The 18,720-nt window shown below is 39.2% G+C and overlaps 1 protein-coding gene across 1 annotated transcript in view; it reads right to left on the bottom strand.

Moving 5' to 3' along the window:
• Nucleotides 1–949: 949 nt before the first annotated feature.
• TJP1 (tight junction protein 1) overlaps nt 950–18,720 on the bottom strand; it is a gene marked incomplete at its 5' end in the record, with an annotated part of 25,778 nt that continues 8,007 nt past the window's right edge. The window contains 8 exons of the mRNA XM_010152002.1: nt 950–2,492; nt 5,749–5,892; nt 7,151–7,368; nt 8,719–9,160; nt 9,949–10,124; nt 16,035–16,259; nt 16,750–16,844; nt 17,172–18,071. Coding sequence (XP_010150304.1) covers nt 2,398–2,492; nt 5,749–5,892; nt 7,151–7,368; nt 8,719–9,160; nt 9,949–10,124; nt 16,035–16,259; nt 16,750–16,844; nt 17,172–18,071 — 2,295 coding nt within the window. The remainder of the gene's footprint in view (nt 2,493–5,748; nt 5,893–7,150; nt 7,369–8,718; nt 9,161–9,948; nt 10,125–16,034; nt 16,260–16,749; nt 16,845–17,171; nt 18,072–18,720) is intronic.

Genomic DNA, 18,720 nt, shown 5'->3' with positions numbered 1-18,720 from the left:
ACCCTACACTCTTGTAGGTAAGAACAAAAACATATTATCTGGATCAGATGAGAAAAAGCAACTCAGGACAGTCACACCTTACAGCACGCCAGACTCACGATGTCCAAGACACAAATGACACCAGTGCAAATAGCCCAAGCAGCCTAACTCCAATGTTCCTCAAGTCCAACCGATTGACTGCTTTGTAGTGTTTCACCATACTTCTCACTAAGTTCTCAACTAGAAGAGTACACTTGGAAATTGTAGCATGAGTTTTCTCCAAGATGCTTAGCACGAGACGTTTTGAAGTCTTCTTTTCTGTTGATTCATAAAAACATCACCAAAATCACCAAGACAAATTAAAAATGCCATCCTAACATGAACAGGTTTTTCTGCTATTCAAATTTTCTGTCAGCTCTTAGAGCTCACGCAAGGCAGGAGGAGGAGGGAATGCATCTTCTAGGGCAAGTCATACTGAGCAACAAACCAACCTGTCAGTGAACATACAGAAAGGAAACAGTTATGCACTGTTTCCCAGCAATATTTAAAAGTAACTCCTAGAATTTTTCTCCTATAGAATAATAGTAGCTTACTAGTTAGCCACCGTGTACATCAAATAGGCCTAAAACAGGGATTCTGTCTGAGTATTTTTAAATCTGTATAACTAGACCAAGTGTAAATCTACATGCTAGAATACCAAAGTACTTGGAAGGGTAGGTGTAAGTAAACTAGCACAAAACACAGTGAATTCCTGGGACAAGTCTACCACTCCTACTTGTACTGAGAATTTCCAATGGATCCACACCAGAGTTCATCATTTCAGAAGCCCTGCTGTAGACAACTCCAAAGAGCTCTGCTTTGTGTCTCAACAAAGGGCAGAATCCAGCTGTCTACTTACACAGAAAGAAATCAAAATTGATTTGGTCATGTTCGCACAAATCCATGTCAGAAACAATAAGGTACTACAATCTTCTTTATTATTTTAAAAACAGTTTTATTCTGTATATTTAGAAACGTGTAATTTAATAACTGCAGAGAAAAAAAATCAGCCACACCTGAATAGCTATAACTCATTAACAGAATGCAGTGGTATATTATCTAAACAGTAGTAGTGCCATTGTGCCGTAATAAATTGTCTATTAGTAAAAAAATACATTTCAGGGCACGTAGTACAGCATCCTTATGACAAATTACAGTAGGGATACTTTTCAAGAATTTAATCAAAGTAGAGAATTCCGAGTTATATTCTTTAAATGCAGCACTTAAAAAGGTAACAACTTTGTGCATTTTTAAAAAATGTCCTTGTTCGTTTATTGTAGAAATGCTGCTTTATTGCTGCAGATGTCAAAGTTCAAGGCTCAAAAGGTATGAGAATACAAAGATATCCTTAAGAAACTTTCTTTGTTTTTATATATATTTATATATATAAAAAGGTAAAGCTTATAAAAGTTAATTTACAAACCAAGAACAAAAGTGGTATGCACGCATTATATACAAGCGGTCTATAACATCTATAAATTTTCAAATGCATAGCAGAAAACATACCATCATCATCTTCTGGTTCTCTTCTGGCTGATGAACACAAACAATACTCATTCTCTATACCAAGCTCACAAGTTGTTTTTGTCTTTTCCCCTCTTTCCCCAGTCTCTCATGATATATTCTCTAGGTAAGCACACAAGCCATACAAACTTAATACAGAGAACTATGAGAGCTAAGACTAACAAAAACATGAGGGTAAGGCATCCCTGCTGGTTAATAGGTCTGTAATAATGTGGTTAATTTACAAATCCACAGAGGCAACTGAACCATAGCCATCCCACATGCTTATCCCCCTCCCCCCTGTTCTCATGACGATGTTCCCACATAGAGCAAGTAGATGTATTTGCATTAGCCTCTCAGAGGAAATCATCTGAACCGTGCTACCCCAAGCTGATTGCCATTTCATTAGACATGTACACCAAAAGTCGTCCAAAAACTGGAGACCAAAATGTGAGTTACAAACACACAGCCATAAAAATGCAGGCCAAATTCTGTGTGTTCGCCAGTGGAGTATGAACCAAATTCAGTTCCTCTGAATGTAATTCCATTGGTACTTTCAGATTTTAAGCATTGAAATACTAGTAGTGTCCTTAAAAAAGAAAACAAAAAACCCACGAAAGAACAACCAACAAACCAAAGCATACAGAACCTGCAAAACCCCTACCTTGTTCCCACTGTACACTCCCTGCTTGTGGCATGTATTGTGACCATGGTTCACAGAGTGTACTTGCTAAACCATTGTTAGCTAAAGCAAGCTGCTGAAACACTAAGATCCATTATCACTTATAGAACAGTTAATACTTGATAGAGTGGTTCAGTTTATATGTAAGGTCCATCTCAGTTTCACATTATTTACTCAGTCAGCTAACTTAATATTTAGAAGTGGTCAATTAGGACTGAGACACAGTTTGCTCCAACAAGATAGTTTGGATCCCCGGGAAGAGACTTGTTCTGCCAGGTTTTGGGGTCACCTGTGGGAGGAAAACACAATGCTGGTGTTTAGTATCCGCTGTCAAACAGTGTACATCTTGAAACAACCAAGCTTTTGGACAGGAGCTTTTAAGTTCTGAATCAACACCTGTTTGTACAAACCTGTAGGCTGATTGTTATTAATAAAAATTAACCCTTTATTTTCATATAACGTAGGATAGATCAATTATTCAAAACAGATACTGTAGCACTCAGGAACTGGTAAACAAAAGTCATTCTACTCTACAGCACCAACACAGTGCTTTCCATTTGAGAACATTAACAGTGAAACAGGTATTCACTGGCTCTTTCCTGAACTGCCAGAAAAAAATAAGACATTTTAAGAGCTCATCTGGGTAGGATGCATTTGAAGTTTCTTGGAACAGTTCTGAACACAGATGAGTCAAATCAGAAGTTATGTTGTAACTAAATGCTATGACACATTGGTAGCTTTGTTTTCTATCGTGAGTATTATTGTAGACAGGATTATAGTCATTTGGCAGCTACATTCAGTACACTCCTTTAAAAGCCTGAAAATACTGACATGCTAAAGGGGATTCTAGTTAACTGGTACATACTTAAGTCTTTACGACAGACCTTATCTACGCACAGTCAAAGGTCCTGTGTAACCGCTGTTCGAAGGGAAAGCCATCAGCTGCTATCTCACCAGGCAAAGGTTACATTTCATCTGCCTTTTTCAGCTGAGGAAAGTATTCCTTATGACCTACCTAAAAGTACTACTAAATGCTGTCACTGTACAAATAGTGTCACTATTCCACCACGGTAGAACAGTGGAAAAAGCACTGAAGTTCTCTTAAGCCTTCCAAAGAAATGACATCAAATACCTCAGACAAAACAGATTGGCCTTGAGAAACGTGGAGCAAGCTAGAGAACCCAGTCACTCAGACTGCAAATGCCAGAGACCCCTGTATTAAACGAGGTTCAGGTAAACGCCAAGTAATTCTCTTGAAGATCTCATGAAAACAAAATGAGGTACACAATGCACTGAGTGATGGCAACATCTAATGTAGGGACAAAGAACACAAGTGGGCTGTGTACAGTTAGAGAATGCAAACAAGTTTGCTGCAACCAGCCGAGACTACACATTTCAGTGAGGCAGCTCAGTAATTCTGGAGGATTTCTCGTTTTGTAGATGCAGGGAATTCAATTCAAAACTCACATGATCAGATACATTACAAGAATAAAACAGGACTGTAGGACAACTAGGTTCTGGACTGTTTTCCAACCTTTCCTCCTAAATACATAGTAAGCATTAGGCTGTAGCCAGTGCAACCTCTAGCTGCTCAGGATGTTTTCCCATACTGACATACAACTGCTTTGGAATAAAAACCCCACAACCCAAAGAAATCACCCCCAACATGATCTTTCAGTATCTTTCATTACGACATTCTAATAGGTGTGGCCATAATGGACAACTTCTTTTACTCCATGCATTTTTAATATCATAATTATTCAAGCTTTTTAAGGGGTTTAACAGTAAAGTATCAATATATGAGGTTTAAACGTGGCAGAAAAGGATGTTAGTAAGTGCAAATGAGTATCACTTTTAGGACAGAACATGGATACATTGAGAGAAGATGAGGTAGAGCAGACGACTGAAGAGAGAGAAAAGCCCAGAATTGTGCAAACTTATTACAGAACCACCTCAAAAATCAGAGTCCCATAAGCAACTAATTTAGAAAGAGAGAAAACAATTATTTATTTAAGACACAGTATGGTCTACTTACATATCATAAGACAGAATTGCCTAATGTTAGAGTTTGTCTCAAAAGAGCAATGTTATGATATACATCCCATTTCAGATTAACAGAATGTGGTGTTATATTTACAGTACAGAAAGTGTGAGAGTTTTAATAGACACACTCTTGCTCTCACCCACACATGCACACACACACACATCCCACTTTGGAAAGGGAGAAAAAGGTCTCCGTAACGTCAGTGACAGTTCAGATCACGAGTCCGCTCCCTTCACTTCAAGTAAGTTCATGAACAGGTGCTATTAGTTACAAAGGAAGTGTTGTGTCACCTCTGTACAGAGTTGTCCTATTTTCTGGGACCCTATCATTTATGAGCCCGTGTTTTAACACTGCCATGTATACACACATTGTTAAATAGATGCATGCAACACATGCATACAATAGCTTATAAAAACCAACTGAAAATTATTGCCATTAATACCTCTAGGTTATTGAATCCCCATCAAGGGGATTGATGCTTTCATTTACAAAGCATCAGTGCTTTGGTGTTGACAGTGATAGATGCATTACTGACGGAAGATATGCATACACAGTGGCCTGAATGCTGTATATAGAAGTACATTGTTCAGTCATCACTTAGGTTGCACGTACACATTAATGGTTTGAGCCTTCCGCCGTGAATTTTGAAGGTAGCTGAATAAAGCCTTAAGACTTTTTCCCCAGACGTGCAAACATTCCTTTCTGAATCTCTGCAACCTCACAGCCGTTTCATGAAATTGCTTGAAACTTGCCCTGAATTCTCAGTTAGGCTTCTCACTGACAATTTCAGCCAATACATTCTCCCCCTTACCCCAGAAAGCCACAGTGAGGTAAAAAAGAACAGGTAAATAAAATTGCAACCTAGTTGCAACTTTTACTATCAAGCAGACACTTCTGGGTAAAAGGCCGTAGAGGAGAAATAGGCAGAAGCGAGCAAGAAAAGTCTTGTGGAAAATCCAGCTACGTTAGCATGAGTTGTAAATGCTTTTACTGAACACTACAGTTTCCTTAAATGACCCAATTGTTAGCATCAACTTGCACACATGGAAACAGTTAACAAGCATTAAATCATGATTTATGAGCATGCAGATTGTTAAGATTTGCCAGAGTCCTATATGGTTAATTAAGCAACAGACAAACACCGGTTATGTTACAAAGGCCAATCAGAGGTACATAATAATTTCCTCTCCATTTTAGTGCGACTATCATTTCAAGTGTATTCAGCTGTAGCAGTCCTCAAGAAAGAAGACAGAATAGAAAAATACGATAATATTTCATAGACTAGAGATATTACTCTTTTGCTGCTATCATGGTTTTAGCTATGAATTTGCACCATGAATAAATGTAAGAAAGACATTTGTAATGAAAGTGAAATGGGAGAGTTTGACACAAATACAATGATTGAGTTCTTTATATTACACAGCATCACCTTTAGCCAAATTAACTTAAATTATACGATAGCACCCAAAAGCCCCAAAAGGACAGAGGGAGGACAGCATACCCGACGAGGAGTCGGAGGATTTTAGAGCAAAAGACCAACCATCAGGGGTCATAGACGCACAATGTGGCAGGCGCAGCTCCACTGGCTTCAGGAATTTTAGTCCATGAGGCCCACACATTACCAAGGGGCTAAGTAGTGTTTCACCTACAGTCAAGAAAAGAAAAACCTCTTACTGATTCTTCTTTAAACAGGATCGAAGTAGGACATATATGTACATCACAGAGCTATTCAGCAACTGAAGTTTTAGAGAAAAGTAAGAACATTTTTACTTGTCAGTGAAGAACAGCACTTAGCAAGATTGCTTCTCAGTCTGTCAGAGCACTCAAGTGACTTCTCAGTGCAACTTACCACAATCTCAAAATGAAAAAGGACAAACAAAAGATGTTTTTTTTTTTTTTTCCTACTGATTTCTAAGCAGATCTATCACAAGAAACAAATCCCCAGGTCTGTAAGCAGCCTTATTCACGCTTCTCTTTGCGCTAGTGCTGCGATGTTCTGCTCGTATGGATTTATGGCACACTGGGCTGAATAAAGCCTTCAGCAGCTCAAGAGCCCATGACCCTTATCCTAAGGGTCGAAGCACACAAACATACACGTCTACTTTTAGGTACAAACTCCAAATGTTAACATAAGATTACTCATTTGAGAAACATGTTGTTAAGTTTGATTTATAAAGATTCAGAGTAACTGCAGAATGCAAATACTGCTTTTTAACTGCAAATTTATGAAGTTAACCCTTGAACTTGAGGAAATTAGGAATCTGACAGGTCAGAAAATACATGTATACCAGACTTAGTGGCATGAAAGACTTACTACGAAAAAATTGCTCCAGACTCAACCTTTATTCACAAGGCAGTTACAAATATATCTTTAGATAAAAGTATTTTTTTAAACTGTGAAGCTCTTTTCTTTATAGACATTAGGAAAAATCAAAAATTAGTATTTTTAAGTGTTGAAATCAATGCCAAATGTTTAACTCAAGTCAAATTAGTTTAAATCATGTGCTTTGAAAATCTTTTGGTCCTAGCCATGAGAAAAAATATTTCTAGTAAGAACACCTAGGAAAAAATCTCTGCAGTTTGTGCGGGAATCTACAGTTTTAAGGATTGTTAAAGAATTTAGAACCTTCCTCTCTAGTGCACTAGGTGAGTTTTAGATCAGTAATTTAGTCTACAAGTTAAAGATTCTGAAGTTATAAATCAGGGCCTCCATCTTGCTTTTAACTTTCAGCATTAAGCAGAATATGGCTACCCTTATACCTCCTGTGGGATGTACACTCTGTATCTTCATATAGAAGTATGTTATATATCGAAGCATATTAAAGGTATTTTCATATTCTGTTTTCCCTTGTTCAAAACCTATTGTATTAAATAACAGAACAGCATACAGTGCCAGCTCTTACCTTTCTCTTTGTCCAAAGGTGGAAGTATACTGTTGTCTCTGCAGACTTTGAAATATATTTCTTGCTCTATTCCCTCTGGAATGGCTCCTTGTGGTATAATAATGCTAACTCCAGTCTCTATGGAGCTCAATACACCGCCATTGCTGTTAAATACACCTCTTGCTGTGGCTACAACAGTATGTCCGTCTTCTTCCTCCTCATCCTCGAGTGCTGAAGGGCTGAAAACAGAAAGTCTATCAGTTTGATCAATGTTTTCTTCCTGAACGTCAGTGACATACTTTCCTGCTAGCTAGAGCAGGCTAGCACTCATTTTAGGAAAACACTAAGCATGTCTCACACCTGATCGTGCGGGACAGCTAAGCCAAAAGTAGTTCAAGTACTGCCACAAGAAGAGATCCTTTTCACCAAGAAACCCAAAGCCCAAACACTCTGAAAATGCTCAAGTAGCTAAAGCAAGAGTTTGGTTCACCTGAAGCTTGCCTTTTCAAATGTCCTCTTCTGGGATTACATAGAAAGAGCTTGCCCCAGCTACATGCTTCAGCTTAGCAGAAGCCAAACATAATTAACAACCGAAAGCTTCCCAAAACTCATCATGAATTTAACACCACAAGGAGTAATCATTCTAATTCAAGCCACACTGAATTCAGATATTCACACACTTCAGATATTGAAAACAAAGCTTGAACACCCCCTCCACCGCCACCCAAAACTTCTTCCAGTTTGCCAGAATGTAACTACAAGAAAAAAATGTAACACTGTCAGATGAGAGTAGATTTCAGATCAACTGCTGAAGAGTTTGTCTGAAAGAACCAGTAAATTGAAAACTTCCAGCAGTCTACAACACCGTATTGCCTCAAAACACTCCGAGTACTTAAGAACAAATAGGATTCATCCATCTGTTGCATTTCTGAGTTACTGAAACATCAAGCAAGATTTGAAGTCTGATTCATGCATCATTATTTTGAAATCCAAGAATAACAAAACACTGTTCTTCAAATATAGGTGAAAAGAACTTACCAAGTCAGCAAACAGCTCAAGACTATAATGCTATCTGTTGGTCTTGACATAGTTCTTACAGTTAGAGCACATTAGGCAAGCACAAGCTGCGCTTAAACAGCTGTTTTCTCTCACAGCCAAGAGAACCAACACAAAACAGCTGAAGCCACTCTTTTCGCAACAGCCCTTACACATGTGTACCATGAGGTGTCTCTCTAAGCACACAGAATGAATGCAATTTGGTGCAACCGCTATCCTTAGACATTAATTCCACCTTCTAGAAACAAATTGAGAGGACAAATGATTACTGTCTACCAGACAATTTATAATTATGAGAAATAGGAATTAAAAGCCATGCCACTTTCTAGTAACAGGATGCAAGATGATACAGGGATATAGGATGTTAAGCATCTGGTGAACACTCTTCAATGCCCTTTGGCAGAATTTTAGAGTCATAGTATCAGTTTCAACTATAACATCAACAGAAATTGGAAGCACAGGAAGAAAGTGCCACATTATGACAGATAAACTCCTATCGATGGACTAGTGGAAAGAAAAAAGCAGCAGCTTACCTTACAGGAATGGCTTTAGGCACAGCATTAACATTATTTGGTTGATACTTAGGCTTGTCAACCTGCCCAGCAAAGGTGTCCATTCCACTATCAAACTCGGGAGGCTGCGATGAGCTGTGTGCTTTCAAAACAGGCTGAGGAGAATTTGGAGATTTTGATGGCAACTCTGGTTTATGCTGAGTTTCATTTGGCAAGAGGTTATGGTTGAATTTAGGACTTTCAAACTTGCGCTCAAAGGGCCTTGCAGCACTAGTGTAAGGTTTAGTTGTGAAGCGGTTGTAAGAAGGAGTGACTGTTTTCTGAACCTGTTCAGTTCCATTAACGGGGCCTTTGTCAGGGAAGCTTTTCTGAGGATAAAAAGTGGACTGCACAGTGTCCTCTCTAGAGGATCTGAAAATTGCTGGCTTATTCTGAGGTGGAGGAGGGTCAGACACAGAGTTAACTGCAATGCAAAGAAAAACACCAGAACTCATCAGTAGCCATCAGGAGTTTCTCATCACATACACTATGGTGTAAGAATACATTCTAGTCAATTCTTTATCTACTATATAAAATACACATAGGTTATCTACTATATAAAATACACATAGGTTATCTACTATATAAAATACACATAGGTTATCTACTATATAAAATACACATAGGTTATCTACTATATAAAATACACATAGGTTATCTACTATATAAAATACACATAGGTTCTGCTTAGCTCTTAAACCATCTGCCCTCCTCTTGTATATTGTATGTTCAGGCAAATCATCTAATGTTACATTAAACAGATACATTATATACAATGGTATGGCCTTTCCCAAAAACCAGAAAACCAGTATTGAAATACTATGATGCACTTGCACAGACTGGGAAATTCCGTTAGACTGTGCAGTCCTCTCAAAGCGAAAAACTTTTTCTTCTGTTTTTAGAAGCCTACAACTATTATTCATGCCTCAAGAATTCTGGTTGAAAATAGATAGATGTTTTTAAGTATGGGAAATTATACTTCCTTTTTCCTGAGACCACTGATATCATAACTATTAAACACTTCGAAGTTACAGTTTCAGACAGGATCACCAAGTCATTTCCCAAAACTCAATCTCACTATAGTGAAAGCTATTTTCACTAATAATTACTCCAAGTTTCAGTTAGATCCCAATGTTGCTGAAGCAACCACACAAGCACCTGACAAGCGATACCTCTTGCCACATGATTCAGGTTAGCTTTCCAAGAGCTCACCTTCAGAAAGTGCAGGCTTGTGATGTGCTGGGAGAGACAGGACAGGACTATTAATCGACTGAGGTTGTGTGTACTGGACCGAAGGAGCAGGAGGAGGAGTTGTGACTTGAGGGATTGGCTCATAGCGTTTTTCACCCACAGGCCTATCCATTGATTCAGTATCAGTTGGTTTTCCCCTGTTGAAATAAAAGAAAACACACACATTTAAATGGTTTCCTCAGGGCTCTCAGCTCCTGCATTCACTGCTATTTTTTTCTTCTATAGGAAGAGGTGGAAATCAGGTGATCATAAACATTAACACACTATTTTCCTTAATAGCCTGTCTCAAATATAAGAACACATTGATAAGCACAGGGAAGTAAGACAACATTGAATCTTTAGAAGATTAGTAACACAAACCATGGCAAACAAAAAAGGCAGATGACATCTCAGGTGTATTTGCATGATTACCTACAAGATACTCATTTTTCAATTTCATTTGGGGTAATTTCAATGAAAAAGTATTCTTGAATTTAGCAGGTCTTCAAAATGGTGGGGTTTTTTGGGGGGAGGTTCTTTTTGAAAAGCATAATTAGCCAATAGATCGATGGATTCTAGTACAACTTTTCTAAATACACCTAGTATTTGAACAATGCCATCTTCATTAGAAATGTAATCAGCTTAAGCTTCACTAGCTTTATGTGCATAGCGTAGATAACTTGTAATTCTTATTTTCAAAATGTTTTCCTTAAACTAGGAATATTTCTTCTAAAGTTCATTTCAGGATATGATTGTTTTCACAAATGCCTGCAATTTTGGACTACTAGATATCAGATTTACTTTCAGATTTTTGGTGTTTAAAATTTTAAGTGCACATAATGCCTGTGATGAAATGTAACAGTGAGAAGACAGCTGAAGACATCCTCACATCAACAACAGTCTTACCACTTGATGTTCCTTTTCAAGTAGTCATAGCTAGTGTAAGAGCCAAGAAATCTAGGTGATGGCAAAGCAAACAGCAACAGAAGAATGAAAGAAAGAGTCATTCTATCTTGAGCATATATCTTCACACTTTGTTAGTCCTAGCAGTTGTCACATGACAAGGTGGCTGTATCAAAGACTACTTTGAACCGTGATGTTTCTACTAAGACCTTTACCATATGCATACATACAATAATCATCTACTATATTTAACATGAGATTTTTGTTAGTGAATTAGGAGGTGGTCAAGATATCAAACTGACAGAAATTGAAACAAAGAACGAGACTACACTAAACCTTTTGTTACAATCTGTACAAAGTTATTCAATATACTGAAAAAAGCAAACAAATCCCACATTCTAACTAATCTCGAACGGACCAACTTGCATTCATTTCTTTAGTCTTAACATACACAGAATAATGATGGTTTGGTGCTGCAGATCATTTACTGAGGGCACATTAATAGCCAATGTTTCTACAGCCCTATCAGCTCACCCAATAGGACAACTCACACCATAAAATGTTTCTGGTCATGTTCAAAAATTGCTAAAAGGATGTCTTAGAGCAACCATTTATGAATACTAGGAGAGACAGAAAGCCTTAAGTATACTGATAACTTTCCCTTTGTTTTTTTAAGGCTTCTTACTCATATGGTGCATGAAAATACATTTTACATTAGGGCAGCCTTCCCTCATCCCTTCACTTTCCCTATGCTCTTTGGATTGTAACAGGCAACATTTTTAGGCACCAACAGTCTTATTGCTTCAGGGGATTACGTTATAAGACTAAGAAAAGGTCTGACCAACATTGAAAGTCTGTTTGATGACGACATGAATGCAATGCTCAGTGAGCTGAACAGCATCGGTATGACTGTAGTGCTAAAATCAGTGCTGCAAATAAAACATTGAAGGATGTGCTGTATAGGCTTCCGTTCCCACTGACTATATAAAGCCATTCTTCCAAGAACAGAAGTTCTCACTGTACACGCACTCACTGCTGTCTTGATTCCAGATGGGCAGTAGCTGCTTTCTTCAAAAGCTGCCCACCTGAAATTGCTGCTTCCCAGAAGGGGGCATTAGCCACGTGTTGTGGTTTAACTCTGGCTAGCCAAATACCACAAAGCCACTCTCACAAATCCCCCTTCCCCTCCTCCAGCAGAGGGGAAGAATCTGAGGAAGAAGAAATAAGGAAGCTCATAAAATTGAGATAAGAACTATTTACTAATTGAATCTAAACTAATATATACAAATACTACTACTATTACTAAGTAATTACAATAATAGAAAATAAAACATATGATACAGTATGATACAGTTCTGATACAGTTGCTCACCACTCACTGATCAGTGCACAAGCAGGTGCTGAGAAGTGAGAATCAGCCAGAGAGCCCAAGAGCTATCGCAGCAGGCCCCAAGCAAATCCTGTCAGTGATAGCATGACCAGGAAAACTGAACAAACCCATCCAACTCCCTCCCGAATGAGCCAGCACAGGAGTTAGCAAAGCAGCTAATGCAGGAGTCAGGGAGAGTGTCAGCAAGGGGACGGGAGTAAATGAGCAAGAGAAGAATGGAGAGAGTAATGGCCCCCAGCCTCCCTCCTCGCTTCTGCACCGAGCATGACGTACTGTGGAATGAAATACTCCCTTGGTCAGTTTGTGTCAGGTGTCTGAACTGTGTGTCCCCTACGCTGCCTGTAGCGAGACAGTGAGAGCTGGGATCGCAGCTGCAGTGTCAGAAGCAGAGAAGACTTGAATCCGGCGCAGGCATTCCCCAGCGCCTGCTAAGGCCCTATCTGTCCTTCTCTCAGCATAAATCCAGGAACCCAGCTTCCTAGCAGCCACAGTAAAGAGACTTAACCCTTTCCTGCCTGAACCCAGCACACCATGGGAGGGCAGCACTGCAAAAGCCCACAGAAAAAAGCCAGCACACTCCACACCTAACAAAATTGCTCACCAGCTTTCCAAGGAACTACAATATGGAGAAGGATAGTACATTTTGACAGAGGGAGCAGAAGAGAGCTGTAACAACAGACACAAATAGCACAAAGTTGCACTTAATACGAAGTACATGTCTGCCATTGTCCTGGCCAAGGGTCAGCCACTCAACCAATTGCTCAGAGCCTGCATACAATCCAAGTGCTCCACAAGGAAGTGCTTGCTTACAACTTGTGAGTGTATAAATGAAGTTCCCCTAATTATTGATGTGCTCTTTTCTAAGTTGCTTCCCTCTTCATCTGTGTAACAAACCTGCTACCTAAATTTGAAATGAAACAGAAATAAACCACTAGGATGACCCAGGAGGCAACATGCTGTAAGCCTCTGTTACAACAGAACACTTATCAAACTGCACTGCTGATCTTCAGTTCCCATTCAAAAAGCTCCAGCTCTAACAGACACGCAAGAGCTCAGCTAAAGGAGTTGAAGTTAACACAGGGCACTTCCTTACTGCCTCCCCAGATGAGGCTGTAAACAATCACGTGAGTATTCTCAACCCTACTCCACACAAAACTCAGACTAAGTTACCTCATTCTGCAGCATGTTAAGCTACTACCAGTATCTACACTGAACCAAGCAGGAACAATGCACTGGTCTCAGCCACAGGGGTAGGAGCCTCATAAATTGCTCCAACTAGACCTACTGAAACATGTCTGTTTACAAGTTCTATTTGCTAATACCAAGGGAAATTTATCCCTTATTCTACAGTTATTAATAACTATAACATGTAGATATGGCACTACCCACACAGAGCAGCTCTTGCGATGGCATGCTTTTGAAAAAATGATGCAAATAAACCCCTAACAATTAAAAGGGTAGACAAATTGGAAAACATTTAGTAGGAAAAATACATACTTTCCCAGTACTTACTGGCGAAGAACTTAATGTAATTTCTTATTTAACATTAATATTTGAAAAAGTTGCAGCTATTGCCCATGTATAAAATCTGTCTTCTGTACCCGGAATACATTATATGGATTATGCGGGAGCAAGAGACTGCATAATCAACAGTTCCTGTAACCTCCAAATTTAGTCCTGTTTATTTTTAGAAGAGTTTATTCACAGAATAGCAATTACCATAAAAATTCACTGGAAAAAGAGATGAGTAACAAGCAAGTAACAGCGTACAAACTGGAAGATGGTGAGAGAGTCCTAAATACGGATGCTTTCTCAAGACAGCAATTGTTTTGCGTGTCCACACAAGGACACTGCAGTATGCTTCTAGTGGCAGTACTATCCAACTGAGTAGCATTCTAGTGTACCTCTTTCCACTTACTTCCATTAATGTTTTAGTCTTTGTCTATTTGCACTGGACTATCCTGAGTAAATTTTCTTTCCCATGTCCACCCGTTCCTGTTAAAGGTTACATTCTTTCATCCAGAAAAAACACATTTTTGTCTCCTGAAATATGAAACTATCAGCCCTAAAAACAGCATTATCTTACCCCTCTGTGGCAGTAAGATGTTACCTTCCCATAAATACAAGCCCTGAAGTTATACACTAACTCACAATCAAAAAGCTAGAACTGAGGAGCCAAAGAGAGGAAGTGTCATGGCAGACGGAAGCAGTAGGTAGAGGTATGGAACCATCTCTCTCCACTATTACCTGGTTCTGCAGCAATTCAACAGTTGTATTAATTTCTCATGTTTTTCAGCACATGACAACACTGTGAATGGTAACGAATATACAACAAAAGCTTACACTGCTCTCCATCTCGAGAACTTTCACAACTGCTTAGCAAAAGTTTACCTCTCCCCCAAAGCATTACTTGCATCTTACAATGGTATCACAGTCCATGCCTACAGATCAAACTGGACCATGAGTAACATCAGGTTTTGTACATGGGAACATAACTGAAAGGTACTACAATGCATTAGACCACCCAAGCCTCTTCACATAGGTCCCTTCCCATGATGCCCAGAGAGCAGGACAGATACGCTCCCATCTTCCCATCAGAAGACACAAAGCAAGTGAAAAGGAAGGATAAAGAGCATCCTTGACTGAGAATCAGAACTGGTCACAAAATGTTATACAGATTCCTTCCTTAGGATACAGAAAAGTAAAATAAGATATAGTTACTATACGTAGATTTCTTCAGTAGGAAAAAAAGTCAATCCTTTAAAACCTATCAAGCTTCTGGAAACACTCCAATACTCTCAGTTCACAGAGAAGGACACTGGAGATGATAGACAACATAATACACATAAGAATACGATTCCAGAGTCCTCGCTCAAATCCTTCAAGACAAGCACTAGAACAGAGTGCATCTAATACATCAAAGACAGCTTGCACATACATTCAACCCTATGAAACTTCAGCAAGCTAGTTTATTATTTCACTCTAAAAAGATCTCACATTAAGGTTGCTAGATTTTCAGCTGGACCTTAGGAATGCAACCAAAGCCTTCAAAACTGCCGGACTTGTAGCCTGTATGCAGCAAGCCAAGATAGCCTTTCACAGTAACAACAAGCACACTGTTATGGCCTGAATCCAAACAAATTTTGGAAGCTTAGGTAACTGTGAAGACTATTCACAAAGTTTGCATAAGCATTCTCCAAGACAGCCAGTTCTTTACCTGAGCTAAATCTGTGTACGAGCTCTCACACAGTTTCTGTATCAAAATGTTCCAAGTCAAGGAAGCAGAACAATACAGGAAACAGATGTTTCCATCAACAGATTAAATTCTAACCTCAGCAATATTCCCTAAAGGCTCAGTTTCCTAATGTCAAACACGTCTAACATGTAGAAGCCTGTCTGCAGAATAAATGCATGCAAAACTGGAATGAACCAAGACCTTGGCTTTGAAAGATGTTTAAGCACTCAGACTAAGGAAACACTTGGTTAGGTTCTGTTAGTAAGCGGTAAGCAAAAGTAATAACACACTGAAGGTCCTGAAACCTACAAAAATTACTCGTTTCATTTACCAAGTTAAGTTACATGGTTTCAGACTAAAGCTAAACATCATGTAGTTTCAAACTACATCTAAACAGAGAAACTGATTTCATGAATAAAACTTTCTGTTGGATACCATGAACCCCTGGAATTCCACTGACAGAGGCAGAATTTCTGTTTAGTGCTATATGCCTCCCTCCGTCCTCAAAATAATAAAAAAAAAGAAATCCCCCAGACTTACTTAGAATAATTGGTGAAATTCAGCTGATTCTGCGCATGTATGGGTTTAGTGGGCTCAGAATGATGGCCGGCAGGAACTTGTGCAGATGGCTTGTTTTCAAAGCTCCTACGATCAAAGTATGAGAGCTGCTTCCTATAATACTCTTCATCTTCCTCAGGATCGTAATGATTTGAACGGACAATATCTTCAGGTGGCTTCACTTGAGGTCTCTGTGGTTCTGGGGCCCTAACCAAGAGTAAGATACAGTTGTCTTGCACAGTTGAAGACGCGTAAGTACCCAAATTAAAATTCTATTTTATAACTCTGCTAGTAATAAAACCACCAAAATGTAATTCTTAAAATAGCACACCTTGTCTTTTTGTCATACACAGCACAGAAATTAGATAGGAGTGACATAGCATAAAGAAAATCCACATCTTACTTTTTCCCTTTTGTTTTACTTTTAATTATCTCAATTAAACATAGAAAAAAAGATGGAGATACTGACTAAGTTTCTTCCTCAAAAATGCTGAAAATTGTAGTCCTTCCCCCACTTCCCAGCAATCACGTCCACGAGAACTGACTTTATGCCCTGCCTTACTATTGACACAGAAATCATATTGAAAGACTCGGACTCTCCACACTGTAGCTTCCAAATTGAACCACTAAGATGTGTTTGCTCAATATTCTAATCTCAAATTGCAAACTCAATTTAGTTCACCAGTTGTGCATCTACCTGTAAGTCATTTTGTCGTGTTCGTACTGGCTTTGAGAAGTTGGCTTTGGACCACTCACAGTTGCGAGTGTAGGCTTAGGTGCTAGTTCTGGAGGCTGTAAAGAAGAGCACAGCATATTCTGTTAGATTCTAACATCTATAAAAATACAGCACCGAGTAAGAAAACGACGACTGCTCCCTCCTTCCCCCAAAAGGAAAAACAGAGCAAAATATTACTGAAAGATGAATTGGAGGAGTTTTCAGCATGGCAAGATTCCCTTCCCCGTTTTCCCCAAAGTTTTCAGCTTTTAAAACATACTGCAGTGAGGTTGCTAAAAGGCTGTTCCACAAGCAATAAAGCTTCCTTTCCAAGACAGTATTTCACTTCTTGCTCCGTAGTCTCATTAGCAGAAAGCAAGAACTAGAAAACCTCAGTGACTTACCTTGACAGCCGACGTATCACTGGAGTCCTTCATTTTTTCCAGAGATGGTGATCTCCTCCTTTCAAATATCTTAACCCTACTTCGCACAGACTGCGGTTTCATGGCTGGATCTTCTTCTTCCTCTGCTAGTGATGGTGGTGTAGGCAGTGGTTTACTGTTAGAAGGCAAAACTTCTGGTTTGGTTTGTGATGAAGAGGGAGGAGGAAGAGAAACACCTGAAGTGCTATGAGAAGGCTCGTATTGTCCAGCTTTTGCATTATAAGCTTGAGGAGGACCTTGTTCATAGCCCCTCAGATGTGGATCAAAGTACTGCTTCGGTTCAGGAGATCGAGATACGGCTGACTGGTATGGCTGAGCTTCTTGTTTGTATCTACCATGAGTGTCGTATCCAACAGTGTGTTGATCTTCGTATCGCACTTGTGGCATACTGAAGTTTTTGGGGGCATGCTCGTAGCGAGGTCTGCCATCATAGCTCATTGGAGGAGGTTCCTCAAAACGAGATTGTGCTGGGTAATAGCTGCGTTCTGTGCTCTCTTCTAGATTTTGTCTGGAATCAACGTCCCGAGGCGGCTGGTTTTCATAAGCTGTTCTTGTTTGGTTGTAAGGTTGTTTTTCATCATAGTATGCCCAGTGCTCCTCATAGGGAGGCACACGGTCATCATAATGTAGGCGAGGATCATAACCACGAGGAAATTGGTCTACGTAGTTTGTGGAATCATACCTATATGTTGACGGTTCGTAGTCCCGACTTGGTTGTTTCTCTGCGTACTGAGCCTGGGATTCATAGATCAGATTTGGGTCTCTTTCCTGTCTCTGTACTGGGTGATTAATTGCTGGCTGTTTTAAAACATAGCTTTGCCTGGAAGCTTCTTCATTAATATACGGATCCTTTCGGTACACCTGTTAGAGAGAGGCATGCTTTTCAGCTGAAATGAAGAGTAACTGCAGCTGTATTTGAAAGATAATATTTTAAACAAACCTACATTTTAAATATCAGCTTTAATTTTGTTTAGGAGCAGAGTAATTTGATGTAGTTGCTGTCAATCACAGGAAGCTAAACTTGGTGATTCAGGACACCCCTTCCAGTTCAATTTTTAAGCAAACACACTTAAGGAGATTAAAAAGGAAAGACAAAGGCCTTACAGTCTGATCTTTGGGGTTTGGGGCAGGGACAACACACACTTTTTGCAGGGGCTGAGAAAAGCAGAAGTGAGTTGATTTAAATATTTAAGTTAGTTCTAGCTTTGCTGAGGAAGTATATGAAGTCACCCAACAAACCGGATTTACCTTCATGATCAAGATTTGGTATGATTTAAAGTAGAGAGAGATCTAGTGTCATTTTAGGGCAGTAACAGATTTTTCTCAAGGCCACATGAATAAACAGCAGAACACTGACAGACCAAAACAAGTCATGGGTCTAGTAAAATCAAACTACACAACACAGCCTTTTTGTATCTTTTGAGAAGGGAACAGTATATAGTTTGAAGCCATGCACACAAAATATTAGATGACGCTTAGCAATTCAGATGCACTGGTTTTTCTGCAACCT

This window comes from Eurypyga helias, unplaced genomic scaffold (assembly GCF_000690775.1).
Source record: "Eurypyga helias isolate BGI_N326 unplaced genomic scaffold, ASM69077v1 scaffold31765, whole genome shotgun sequence".
Taxonomy (NCBI): Eukaryota; Metazoa; Chordata; class Aves; order Eurypygiformes; family Eurypygidae; genus Eurypyga; species Eurypyga helias.
This window is presented reverse-complemented; position numbering and strand designations above follow the sequence as displayed.